Source organism: Grus americana, chromosome 6 (assembly GCF_028858705.1).
Source record: "Grus americana isolate bGruAme1 chromosome 6, bGruAme1.mat, whole genome shotgun sequence".
Taxonomy (NCBI): domain Eukaryota; kingdom Metazoa; phylum Chordata; class Aves; order Gruiformes; family Gruidae; genus Grus; species Grus americana.
Window position 1 is genome coordinate 4,946,439 of NC_072857.1, and position 13,562 is coordinate 4,960,000.

Here is a 13,562-nt window from a genome sequence, read left to right on the forward strand (position 1 = left end):
ACCAGAAGCAGGACTCTCACATGGTCCTGATTAACCGAGGAGTACTTAGCAGTAACCAGCCTTCCCCGGGATGTGCTGGCATATGCACATGTACGCCCACAGCGCCAATGTGCACATGGATGAGCCTTCAAAAGCGGGGGGCGCTCGAGGTGGGGGTTTGGGAAGTGAGCGGAGAGTGGAAGTGAGAAGTGTTCACTGTGTCATCGTGGGCAAGTGCCTTACCCTCTTCATTCCTCACTTTCTCCATCTACACAACTAGGCTAATAAAACTTACTGACCTGAAAAGGAAGTTATGAGATTTAATTAATGTTTGAAAAGCTTTTTTGAGATCGTTTGATATTGAGTAATGTGGGATGAACAATAGGAGCTCTTTGAAACAGGGGCTCTATCTAGCTGTATTTGTGTACCGCACCTAGCACAATGGTGCCGTACAGCCACAGAGTCAACCGTATCATAAATATTTAAATTAAAACTATGTTAATTATTTTTATCGTTCTGTTATTTGCTGATACACCAGTTCAGTACATTTTGAAGCTTGGTAGCATTGAAAAGTACTAAGTGTAATTATTTGCCTGATTGTTATGAAAATCAGGGTTTATATTTTTAAATACGGTTGTGGAAATAGGAAGTATATGGAAACACAGGTAAAAATGCGGTTTTAATTACTTGTTATTCTTCTCTTTAAAAACACGAAGCTGTAAGGTATTCTTCAGGGAAGAGATGAACTTTGCAAACTCTTATTCCACAAAAACAAGGACCAGGCATGACTGCAAAAACCTCGGTAGCAGGTCGCCCTTGCCCCAAAGTGAATAAAATAAAATGCATAAAGGTGCTTCGGAAAGAGTAGATTTCTTTTTTTACCTTTAATCCAAACTCTATTATTACTCCTGTCCCGTGCACGCTTGCGCCTGGCTCATATTTTCTTGTGCCCACTAATTTACAAGGGGAGAGTTTAGCAGACCGATGTGTACTTAGCAGAGAGAAATAGATGTAACTCTTCTCCTTCCCCCAAATTGAGCCCCGGGAAGCTATGGTAAACGGGACAAGTGTTGGCACTGCTCCAGCTCCTTTCTAAAACTCTTCTATAGCTGAAACAGAGAAAAGCACGTGTGCAAGAGCATGTCTCGATATACATTTGCCCTTCTCAAGCTAGAAAGTGAATAATTCATTTCATGCAAATCTTAAAATGCTACTCAGGGATGTCTGAGTCCCTTATGTCCCTGGCCAGTCACCTACTCGCTCTTCTGGTGCAAGAGGAGGCTTCTCCTCCTCACGTTCCCAGTAGCTGCTCTCCAGGCTTGTAGGAGTAAGGCTGAACTTGTCTCCCTGCTGCTGTCCCATGGCTGAAGAGCAAGAGCTGCTCAGGAGCTGCCTGACTATAAAGAAAGGTCTCGATTCAGGAAATAATTTCAACAAATAGTCTTTCTTGTGCCTTCAGGTAAGGGCTTCTGTGCTTCTGCACATTTCTCAGTCTGGGCATTTTTCCTGAGTCAAAATTTAAATGCCCATCCCACACTTTGGATCGTAGGTCTCCCACAGGTTCTCTGAGGTTTTCCAAGCAGAAATTTGTTGTATAGTTTTTCCATTCTGGGGATTGTTTTTTTCTTTTAAATAACTTTTACCTTTTTTTTTTCTACTTCTTTTTCTTAATAAAAAGCTTGTACAGTTCTTAATGTAATCTGTTTTTCTGCTGTGTGAAAAAAGGTTTCTCCTGAGCCTACATTTAATATGTAAGCCTGCCCGAAACTGCTGATATGACACATAGTTTAGTAAGTGAAAATCACATATGTTTGCTACATCTTTTCTCCACCAACTTAAAAAAAAAAAAAAAGTTTACAGACATCCCCTGCTTAGTATTATTAGATGCCATACTTTAACTTTATTTTCTGATTTTCCCTCAGAATTCTGGGTACTGCTGCTGGACTTGTCATCACATTGTCATCGTGTCCTGGTGTGCGGGCTACTGTGGGCTTCTGTCTATGCATGGCTTTTTTCTTTCTTTAAAAATCTTTAATAGGTAGAAATAAGTCTGTTTAGTGGCACGTAGTTTGCAAAACCCTTTGCTCTTCCGAACGTAGCTGCCATGTTGTGAGCTGTGGGGTGTGTGTTTCGTTTGTCAAGGTTGGATGCTTCCCTCTGCTCATAGAGCTGTGGACATGGGGGAAGGTCATTTTTCAGAACAACTAAAGCATGAATCTTGCAATACTCATGACTTTTGTTAGATAATATATTAATATTAGCGGATTGTCTTAGGTAAAAGGTTCTACTTTTGATGCCCTTATTTCCAGTGATATTGATGTAAACGATTACTAGTAAGAATGAACAATTTGGGCATGGGGAAGGTAGTCAGAAAGAAAATCATCATTCTCCCTCTGAAAGAGCAGAAAGCCTGGGTGGCATCTGAAAATGTCTTGCCGTGCTATGTACAGTATGGAAAAATGGAGCAAAAAAATGGAGTTTCTTAGATTCAAAGGTGAATCAAAAGGAATTGGCTTCTGCCCGGACAAGGCAGCCAGATAGGCCACAGTAACAGATCCACGTGATAAACCAAGAGGCAACTGCAGAGCTCCCCAGACAACTTGCCTGAAGTGCCTGCCAAGGAGGCAGATGCTGCTGCTGGAAGAATATCTTCCACAGTTGGGCATCTGGGTTCAGTGCTTCCCACGTAAGGGAGAGGGATGGTAGCGTCAGGCTGGCCCCTGTCTTCCCATTTAATTATTTCAACATCCATTTTATACTTTTGTAAATAACACATATTATCCTGCCTTTGTGCGGGAAAATAATAAGCAAGGAGAGGGGGTTTGTCTGTAATATATCCCCTTGCAGGGGTGTCTACATGGATGGGTAAAGATGGACTCAAGCTTGGCTGCCCTGTGCTCCAGCCTGGTCAGACGTGAGACAGCTCGGGTCTGGGAGTCGCAGGGCTGCCTTGCGGTGGCACGGAGCTCAACCTAATAAGCAGAGCAGGCTGAGATTCATTAATTTAACATTAATAAGCACAGCTTATTAGCTCAGGCACAGCGCTGTATAATGCAGGCACACAGCTTCTGGAGCAGAGCTGCGTCCGCCCTCGCCAGATCGGAGCGTGGTGCAGAGGACCCAGCCAGGGTGCTCCTCTCCCCTACTGCATTTTGCATTAGGGAGGAAAGAGTCTTTTGCAGTTGCTGCAGAAGCCTCTGTGCAAAAAATACCCCTCCAGGTTTTTAGATTGTATTGACGGCTTAGGCTGAGTCTTTAAGCCATTTAAACTTCTCGTGCCTCAGTTTCTCAATGAGTGTGTAATAGCTACCTCAAAGATGCTGCTGTGAAAGAAGGTTCGGTACCGATCATAAAATACTGTGGGATCCTTAAACAGTGAAATGCTCCTTCTGTCTCACTTGAATTATAGTTTTGTGAGTAAATTAGTGGGTACAAATAATGATTTATTAGATAGGGATTGGTTGCTCTCAGTTCACATTTGTGCAGAGAGCCAATACAAGGTTTCTGCATCATTTGATGTCCTGCATATGCCTGAAAAATAGGCCAAGAAATGTGTATCAGTTTTATCCAGTACCTGCAATTAGCTCGCTCTGGGAGTAAAATTCACTTGTAGATAAGCAACAGGAAAGAGTGGAGTCCTAGGGAACTGGGATGCTGTTTTCACAAATGAATGGGACAGCAGTGATTGGGCTATATATAGCAAGCAAATATTCTCTAAATATGTTCAAGTAGAACAGGGGTTTTTTTGTAGCCCTTTATTTGGGAAAATCCCTACTTAGGTTGGGTTTTGTTGTTTCTTTCATGTGTAAAGTATATTTGCTTGGTGTGCTCTTCTTCAGAAAGAAGTATGAATAAGCTAATAGTAGTTGTGCTCAATTATTTTCAGTATGAGTTCTAATAAAACCATTTCTTATGATATTAGACTAACAAGAGCTACGTGATAAGTCTGTTCAGCCCCATATTTTGTCTCTTCTGCTTATGAGTAGAATAAAATTCATGCAAAGATGAACAGGGGACATTGGTGGGTTGATTTTTTTTCCCATCAAATGCAAAGATCTTTAAAAGAACAGGTACTGCAACCCCAAGCTGTCCTTTTAATCCCCTCCTGTGGGCTTCATACGCTGCACTGTGACTTCTTGCAACTTCAGAGGGTTTGGTTTAAGAAAGATATATGGCACTGGTGTTAATCCCTGCTGCCAGGCCTTTCTCACAGCCTCTCTCATCAGCTGCTTTGTCTGGGTTTCTAAAGGAGGACCCTTCTGAAGTGCATTTCACATTGCTATTTGTGCTTGATCTGGACCTACTCCTGCAGACTGGATCGCCGCAGAGCGAAACCGTAGTGCAGCCTCGCTGCTGTCAGTGGTTTAGGATAAGCGCAGCCTTCCGGGCAAAGGTTGGATTCTCGTGCTGAGCTCCCGCGTGTCAGTGAGACATATGCTCTACGTGCTGTACAGAAGTCACAGAAAAGGAAGGGCTAGGAGAAAGAGAGGAATGCCACAGAAACAGCACAACTGCGGTCCTTCAGCTTCTCCCCATCAGAAACCCCTTGAAGTTCAGTTCAATACTGGGAAAGAACAGCCATCTCCATCAGCAAATACAGAAATTGCAGTACTATGCCTCAAATCAAACCAGTTTGCTTATTTTTTTCAACTAATTCAAAACTTGTGAACCTCCTGTGATTTATGCTGAGCAAACCCTGGGATTGAAGAGGATGGCACAAGGTGCAAGTCAGCGGTGAAGTTGGCACACCATGCATATCGGCACCCCTTTTCTGAAGAGTATACCTAAAAGTCAGAGTACTACATTTTGTAACCTCTGCAAACTAGTCTTTTTTTCCTAGGTTAAACAAACACACATTGCATATATTTGCATAATATAAACATCTTGTCATTACTAGCAAAGTGTGTAAGCTTCCTTATTTTAATTTATGGAGCCACGAGGCTATTCAGACTGGTCCCTGTCTTTTGCATCGACCAGTTCAAGAGAACACACCAGTTTTTATCTGGTTTTTGGTGTTTTCGGTATCTAGTCTACTCCTGCTTCCATATCAACGGGGCAAAGCTTATGGACTAGCCCTGTCCTTCCCCGAGGATGTGTCTGTGTGGCAGAGAAGGCTGACCTTCTTCAGAGAGACTCAGGCTCACTCCCATAATGCTCAGACCCCCAAATGACTCAAATATCACAACTTCCTGCCTTCCATCACCCTGTGCCACTACATTGTGCCAGTATACCTCGAGCTTCACCATGCTTTCTGCAGTGACACCTAGGTAAGAGCATGTGCTTCTTTAGGTTAGTACTATATCTACAGAGCTGTAGTGAAGTCCAGTATTGTGTACATATGCATTACAAAGTATTAGTATTTTATTGTCTGTATTTTAGTATGGGGTTTTTTTTTTTCCCCTTTTCTTTTTCTTTTCTCCAAAACCCACCAGTCTTGGTCCAGTTTTGCCAGTTATTCTACGTATACACAGCAGGAAACAATTGCTGTCCTGAACAGATTATGCTCTAAAAAGCCACGGCAGACAAAGGAAGTATTATCATCATTTTGTAAACAAGGAACCAAGGCACAGAGAGATTAAGTGATTTACCCAAGGTCACCCAGAACATCCGGTCAAAGCCAAGAGCTGAACCCACGTCTCCTGAGTCTCAATCAAGTGATTTAACTATGAGATCAAAGACTTATTGTGTATACCTGATATCTCTCCCCTAAGACATGGTAACAAAACTTTTTTCAGGTTAGGATCAATGCCACATATGGTGCAGTAAATTTTGTATATGGCATATCTGTGCTGACAGTGTGTACCCACTTCTTGCACTCAGGTTCTTCCCAGGAAATAATTTCCGTTATTATTCTTCCATTGACAGTAATAAATTATCATCCTTCTCTAGATAACCCGCTGAAGGAGAGAATGTGTGCACACAGTACGTCAGATGAATACATAGAAAAGTGTTTTTCTGCAAGGCCAAACTCAGTCATTTTATGGACTGTTTAAAATCCTTCCATGCTTAATGAAATGGGGACATTCCCACGACTATATGGACTTCATTTTGCAATTTCAGCTGGAAGCTGCAAAACAAGAGAAAGGATCTACATCTCTTATAGGTATATGCCAGGAGAATGCAGCACAAATGATCAGTATAAAGGCATCATTCATTATAAACTCAGAATAGTCTTTTAGTTGGAGCCTTTATTACTCACTCACTGGAGTCATTATATCATTCCTGGGATGAAATACTCCTCTGTGCCCAGGGCTTCCATGGAGCCCTGCATCCTACTTAGGCACTTCAATTTTAAGGGTTGCTTGGCTGAGGAGTGACTGCCCAAAATGGCACCAGTTAATCCCAACAGCAGGACAGCCACAAAGGGAGGAACAGGATCCTGCCTTTCATGTGCCCCTATCTTGAGGTCTGACACTTCTGCCCAGTCATTCTGTGAGTCAAACAGTGGCAGGTTGGTTTCCGAGTGAGCACGTGGCTACGTACATTTTCAGTGTTAACGCCTAGAAACATGAGAAGAAAACCCAAGGTGAACATGAGAACCCGGGCTGACTTTGTGGGCTGACATCTCTTGCAAATAGAGCTCAATGAGTGCAGAAACCACAGAGGACTGATAAGGTGGAGCCTCACAGTGTCATTTTATGCCTCTGTGGTATCTCAGCAACATTAGGAGAACAAAGATGCATTTCCAAAGCTCTCTTCAGCGTTTCTTAGATGTTCTGTGTTGTCACGAGCTTCCTCATGAGGTACAAGAGCTCATAATGTATTTTCTTGGGTGAGGTTATTTCTATCAGTATGTGCCTCAATAAAGGAATTTGAATGGCAGGGGTCTCAATGGCGAAAATAGAGTGATCAAAAGGTCTATCATTGGAGAAAGTCAAACCAAACTGAGCAAATGCAATCCTGGAAGATGTTGCATTTGCCCAATTCAATATACCTGTAGCATAGTAATCCTTGTGTGTCTGACTTTTCTAGCAGAGGAAAAATTCGTACTTTTGCTTAAACGTAGTGATTTCTTGAGCAGGAATAGGGTATACATAGCTACCATAAATCATGCTTTGTTTTGCCAATGAATGTAATTATCTTTGGTATTTTGGATGACATTTCCAATAGGATTTGGACACCGCACACCGATTCCTTTTAAAATTATCAATCTGTTAGTACCACAGTTCTACTTACTTCTTTAGATGTTCAAAGAGAATTTTCATTGTGTCATAGTTTGGTCTAGGGAGCTTTTTTACCAGGGTCCTTATGGATTTTATGCGAATGGTGTTGTCCTGGATTTCTGGGGGGGGAAAAAAAAAAAAGATAAAACAACCACTTGAGTGCCATATTAGGACATTGCTTTGCCCAGTACTGTATCTGGTACCTTAACAAGAAAAGCTATCATTAATATATGGTTAAAAACACAATATATCATGCCTTCTGTCACCTTAATAGACAGCAAAAGTAATTTACAAGGATTGAAAGTTCTCTCTTAAAGATACATTTTCTGGGTCACAGAATTATATTCTTATGCTTTTCATTTATTTTCTTAGACCATCATCCTAAGCTAAAGTACCTCCAAATAGTAAGAGACACATGTGTCAAGTGGAATTCCACTTTGGAATTTCATTTGTCCAACGGTGCAACTTCTGTGATGGATGTACTTCCCAGGTAGTCTTTGTTGTCCTTTTTTTCTCATCATAATTTAATCAGCTATATTTATGAATCTCTATACTTAACATTATACCACACCATGTTTGAAGATATAAAATGATTTGCTATTCTTTTCAGTCATACTTTCTGGTGATCAATTATTTTGAGAAACTATTCCAGTGTAGCTGTTTTCTAATACCTGTAGCATCTCACAACTGTAATTTCTGTAGGAAACACTTTGTATTTCAAACTTACAATTAGTAATAAAGAATGCAGTACTAAGAGCTTTAATCTCTCTTTTGAGGTGATGAGAACATTACTGTCCTTTTTCTTAAGATATACCTTCCTGTTGATGATGCATGATTCATAGCTTCATGGGAAAGGTTTGACTGATATTTTCATCGATTTGTATAAGATGTTGCAACTAAAGCAAAGTCATGTACAACTGTGCTTTCGTTTAGGAACAGATTAGATAAGGTGCCAGTAGGTCTGACGTAGGGAAAACATCTTGCATGTTACATGCCCTAGATAACCTGAGAATGCTTTTCTGATCTTATCATCTATGATTTAATTATCACCTATCATTCTTTGTATACGTTCCTTTTTAATATTCATATTACCCTAGCACCCAGAGATCTCAATCAGGATTGAATCCCAGTTGCAGAAGGTGCTGCATAAGCATACGTGGTGATTAGTGCCTCGATTCAAAGATTTCACCAAAAAAAAGTTTCAAGCAAAAATTTCCTGCAATCGAACTGAATTTAAAAATTAAAATTACTAGGATAACATTCCTTCCTCATATTCCTAATTCCTGTTGAGATTAATACTTCATACACCTAGATACAGATGTATATATCTATGTTGTTTACAGTTTGAACATTTATATATATATGAAAGACAAGAGCTCAAAGCAGTCAATGCATAGGTACTATTTTCCAGTAACCACCCCCAAACTGTCCTATGGATTTGTTCTGTAGGAAGGCATGCCGTTGACAATAGTGATAATGAAGCTACACACAAATGAAGAATACGCTTTCTGTTTATTTTACTCTTCTGGTTTGACCGATACAGAACTTTAACTTCTGAAAGCACAACTCCCCCCAGTCTTGCAACCCAGTCACCCCTTGATGCTTTCTGCCACATTAGTCCTGTTTATTTTTGTCCCATGGATGATCTGTCCAGTGGAAATTTGACTGAAGCTACAGATGAAAATGATATGAAATTTGCAAAAGTGCCTTTATTGTAGTATTTGTGCTGCTTGGTGTGCGTCCATGCTATGGTCTCACTAGATGAGTTATATTTAGATTGGGGTTGCCCCGGCTGTACTGCAACTTCTGAAATAAAGCTTCTCAACTAGTTTATTTTTTAATTCTGTTTCGTCCTGAGAATATTTCGTCGCAGAATATTTGCAAGGAAGTGTCATACAGTAAAACTTTATCGTGCTCTCTTGACGGAAGAGTCTCTGCTCTGCGTTGATTAACACAGATACCAGCCTGGTAATCACCTTCCCTACAGAAACAGCCACCTGACAGCGGCTGTGCTTCCGCAGAAGGAGTATTTGTAAAAGAAACAAACTAAAAGAGCAGTATTAATTTAGAAATAAATTATTTATTGAGAGAATGACAATGGTAGAAGGCTTTGTTCTAGGGCTTACTGTCCCAGAGTCATAGTACTAATATACAGGAAAAGAGATATTTAGGTAGGCAGTAAAGCAGAAAACCCATAGAAATTTTGCATAAAATTATTTTATGAATTGGTCTATTTGTTAATTGTTAGCCTATTGTAAAAGAAGAAAAAACAGGCAACATGTGGTAACTTTAGTCAGCATTTCTGAACTGGGAATGATAAACACCTCTGCCTGGCTCTGGCATTTATCAGTACTGAGATATTATTACCACATAGAGTCACAGCATGGTTACTGTTATCATCAAAAAAAAAGAGCCAGCTAATCTTAATGGTTTGTAAAGCCGTTACCTGCACTGGTCTGACATTTATCATGATCATTTTACCACATGAGTCCTACATTGCAAAGGTATTTTATCTGGAAGGGACATCACTATGAATTATTATTTGCAGCTAGGTAGAAAATTGTATGTTGTAGATACCTTTTCTCATTATAAATCACAGTCACATTTCACCATTTCCCACACAAAGCTGCTGAGCCCAGGCTTTTTGCCATAACACTTAGTCTCGCTCCCTTTTATAGTTCCATGAAAATATTGGGTACTCTTTCATTAAAATGGTTGATATTGGTGCTTTTTTAAATGCTATATACACGCTTGATTTTTCTCTAGTATAAAAGAATTTGTTTTTCCACTTGAGAAGCTGAAGAGGATAAACTGTTCATTTTTTTTATTAAAGCTTACTCTCGCTTCAGTTTTTGTGGCTGGGCTTGTCTTTACTCTTGACCTTGTTGATGGAATATTTAACAGATCAGATGCAAGATCTTATGTTTCATTTGCAATACCTATGTATTTGCTTTCTTTCTGTAAAGCCTTGAGTTCCACTTTCCTAGAAATTTTCTCCTTTCAGATTCTGAAGTAGGAAGATTTTTTAAGATGATTTTTTTTTTTTTTGAGGTTTTGTCTTTACCATGGTCAAATGGAAGGAGGAAATCTTTAAACGTGGGTTTGTATAAATAGCTGTGGAGAAGGTTTCCCCCGTTGCGGTGTATTATGAAGCCTGGCAGTACAGGGTGCAAAGGAAGGAAAACACTCTGAACAGCTGTTAAATTCTCCAGCTAAGTCTAGAAAATGAAGCAGACCAGTTTTGACAAAATGAAATAAAGTTATTTTTCATTATACTCTTTTTATTGTGAAAAATGGGGAAAAGCTGGGGAAAAGGTTCCCAGTTTGGAAAGTTAAGCTCTCTTTTTCCCTGTGAAGATATCTGAAGGAAAAGAGTTGTCATAATCACATACATTGAATAAAGAATGAGAGGATGGTTAATCCTTTTCGCATTTTTTGGGCAAAATATGGAAGATGTAGGTGATAATTTCAGCAGCTCAAGATACCCCGAAGTGAATTGCAGATGGTTTTCCATGTAATATTTTCATAGAACATACATTTAGAATTTGGGTGACTGTCTTTTAAAATAAGACTGGCTCCCTTTAACGGAGCAAAACTGTGGAGATGCTCTGCTGTTTATCTTTAAACGAAGAATGCATTGAAAAAAAACCCCCACTTAATATTATATAAGCTCTTTTGTAAATGAGCTTTGGATAAACATTTGAGCGCAGAAGAAAACATGATGTGTCTGTAACATTAACAGTGGCTGGGTAAAAATGAATGAAGAAAGTAACCTTTAGAACTCGTGTCCATAAAGAATACTTAAGCAAATCCCACCAAATCTTTCTTTTAATCATTAATTTTAAATGGACATAGATGTTTAGAACAAGCCACTTTGTTTCAGAACAGGAAGTCCAAGGTTTATCTCCAATAACTCACGTTTGCGTAGGAAGGCATGTATGTCTCTAACCTGACATGCATTCATTATTTGGTAAGGTACTGGAGTCTGACCCGTGACCCCCCTCAGACCTGCTGCATTATTCATGTCCGACTCACTTTGTGTAGTTTTACTATAGCGCCCATTTCCCTTTACCAGGCATTTCAGTGGCTTGTGCATGTTTAATGTTAAATGGCATTTATGGCTCACATTAATGCCTAATTTTATCACGAGCCATGGTTTCTTTTTATACTCTCGAGCCTCACAGCTGAACTGCTGAAAAAAACAGTGATTTATGATTCTGCATAAAGTATCAAACTATTGATCTGCCACCTAATCTATGTTTTCTTGTTGTTGCTGTTGGTTTTTAAGTACGGTTTTCTCTGATTTTTCTTACATGGCTCTTCTCACCTTGTTTTGTTTTTTTGGATAAGATTTCTGCTGTGGTTAAAACGTCACACACTGTTGCTACAGCAAAATCTGTCTGCCAAGAGTTTTTCCAACAATTCGTGACTGATTCAGCTGCCGAGAGAAAGACAGGTCTTGTCTGGGGTTTTTTTGGTTTGTTTATTTTGTGTTTTGTTGGGTTTTGGGTTTGTGTTGTTTTTTTTTTTCAATCGGAACTGAGTGGGTTAGGTGGATTTTCGAGTGCTAATGAAATTGTGAGACTTATGGCGCTGGCTACAGCCAGCCGTAGTGTGGGCAGACGCTCTGTGAGCTTCCCCACTGTGCTGCTGTGCAAGCATCCCCGCTGTTATGTTTGCTATAGTTTTAATGTCTGTGAAAAATTCCTGATGCAACTAAATTATGTTCTGCCCTCTTGTTTGTATAAATAAACACCCGACTTTTAGCCAATTCATCTTGCTCTTGCCCATTTTAGAAGCTTGCCCTGTCACACAATGCTTAACCCCAGCCCTTGATAGCTTTGGTGTTATCAGGGAATGAAAACTTGCTTAAAAGAGAGTGCTCTGTTGGCTTGATTTTTTTTTTTTCCCCAGAGACATCAGCTGCCCAAAACTCTGCTTTCATTTGGTAAGGCTTCATATTCTGGAAGTCATGCTGGCTAAAATACAGAGATTTTTATGTATAAATATGTAGATAAATTATTCGTATCACTTTTAATGTCAGGATATTTTTATGTTACTGTATGCAACATAAAAGTCCCAATTTTAATCACTTGCAGTACACTATGGCAATCGTCTAGTGCAGATATATTATAAAATATTTTCTTGTTTGAAAAAAAAATCTATAAGAAGCATTCAAACTAACTAATGTTTGCTATAAGGAAAATAACCAATTTGTGATCTGAATTGATTTTACTTTTTATTCATGCTTCAGAAATAGATGTTGCAAAAGAAAATGAGAATTGCGTGAAACCTCTCTATATGGGCAATTGATAAATTCATCCTGTGTGATATAAAGTGGAGTTTGCAATGAATATTCATACAACTTTTGCGATCCATTAGCAAGACCCAAGACAATGAGTTTGCAACTCAGTCCCATTTAACAAAAATATATGTGGAATTAATGGGGAAAAACAGCACTTACAAAAGTTAAACTTTAATGTATCAAACTCCAGGTGCCGGAGTTTGAGGGAAATAACCAATAATAGTCATTTTTTACATATTTGATGGGACTGATTATGCAATGTGCAACTCTAAATGGCTTATAGCACATTGTAGCATGGTTCCATCCCATTGGCTACAGTAGGGTGCAGGCAGATGGATGACAGTGACAAGGAGAGAAGTGCTTTTGCTTAGCCGTGCGTTAAGATGCCATCCAGAAGCTCTGTGCACTGCAGACACTTCATTAGGATGCCAGGATAATGGTAAACTACCACTCAGAGTGACACCCCATTTCCTGCTTACTGAGCTCTCCAACCTCGGCAGATGTCAACAATCTCACAGTGCTACAGAGCAGACCTAACTTTCCAGGCACTTTGACTCCAATTTTTTTCCCTTAACAGTGCCATACATTACATGCAATATGTAACAGCAAGTACCAAACAGAAAACAAAATTTGCTGCCCTAATTATAACAAAGCAGCATCTGACTTAGGTACCGCATGCCCAGCGTACATACGACCGGCTAGGCAGCATAAACCAGGAATGATCTTTGTCAGTCAACTTTGGGGGTTAATTAGACTTAGGACTTTGATAGTTAATGGAGAGTCTGATCCCGACTGAAATAATTGTGCTTCACCGCTAACTTCTACCAAGCCTCAGAAAAATATGTCGAGCTCTTTCCTGGTATTTCATACACTGTTCAAGCCTCGCGTGGGGTTTTCTGCACAGAAAGAGCAGACTTGAGCATCTGGACGGTGTGATATTTTCTCTGCAAATGCACAACTCGAGGCCGTAACGCACCTCCCCAACAGCAGTTAAAGCCAGCAGAGAGACTGCGCTACGATGCTTGACCTGCACTCCTCTCCAGAGAAACACAAATAGTTGCTCACGCTTTCAAAAATCGTCTTCAGATACAGAAACAGTATCCATAAGGTCACTA

At 39.9% G+C, this 13,562-nt stretch overlaps 1 protein-coding gene across 2 annotated transcripts in view; it reads right to left on the minus strand.

The window, feature by feature from the left end:
• Positions 1-13,562, minus strand: part of ARHGAP15 (Rho GTPase activating protein 15) — a 333,198-nt gene that overhangs the window by 17,984 nt on the left and 301,652 nt on the right. For both annotated transcript variants that reach the window (XM_054830636.1, XM_054830637.1), the window contains one exon: positions 7,156-7,261. In XM_054830636.1, coding sequence (XP_054686611.1) covers positions 7,156-7,261 — 106 coding nt within the window. The remainder of the gene's footprint in view (positions 1-7,155; positions 7,262-13,562) is intronic.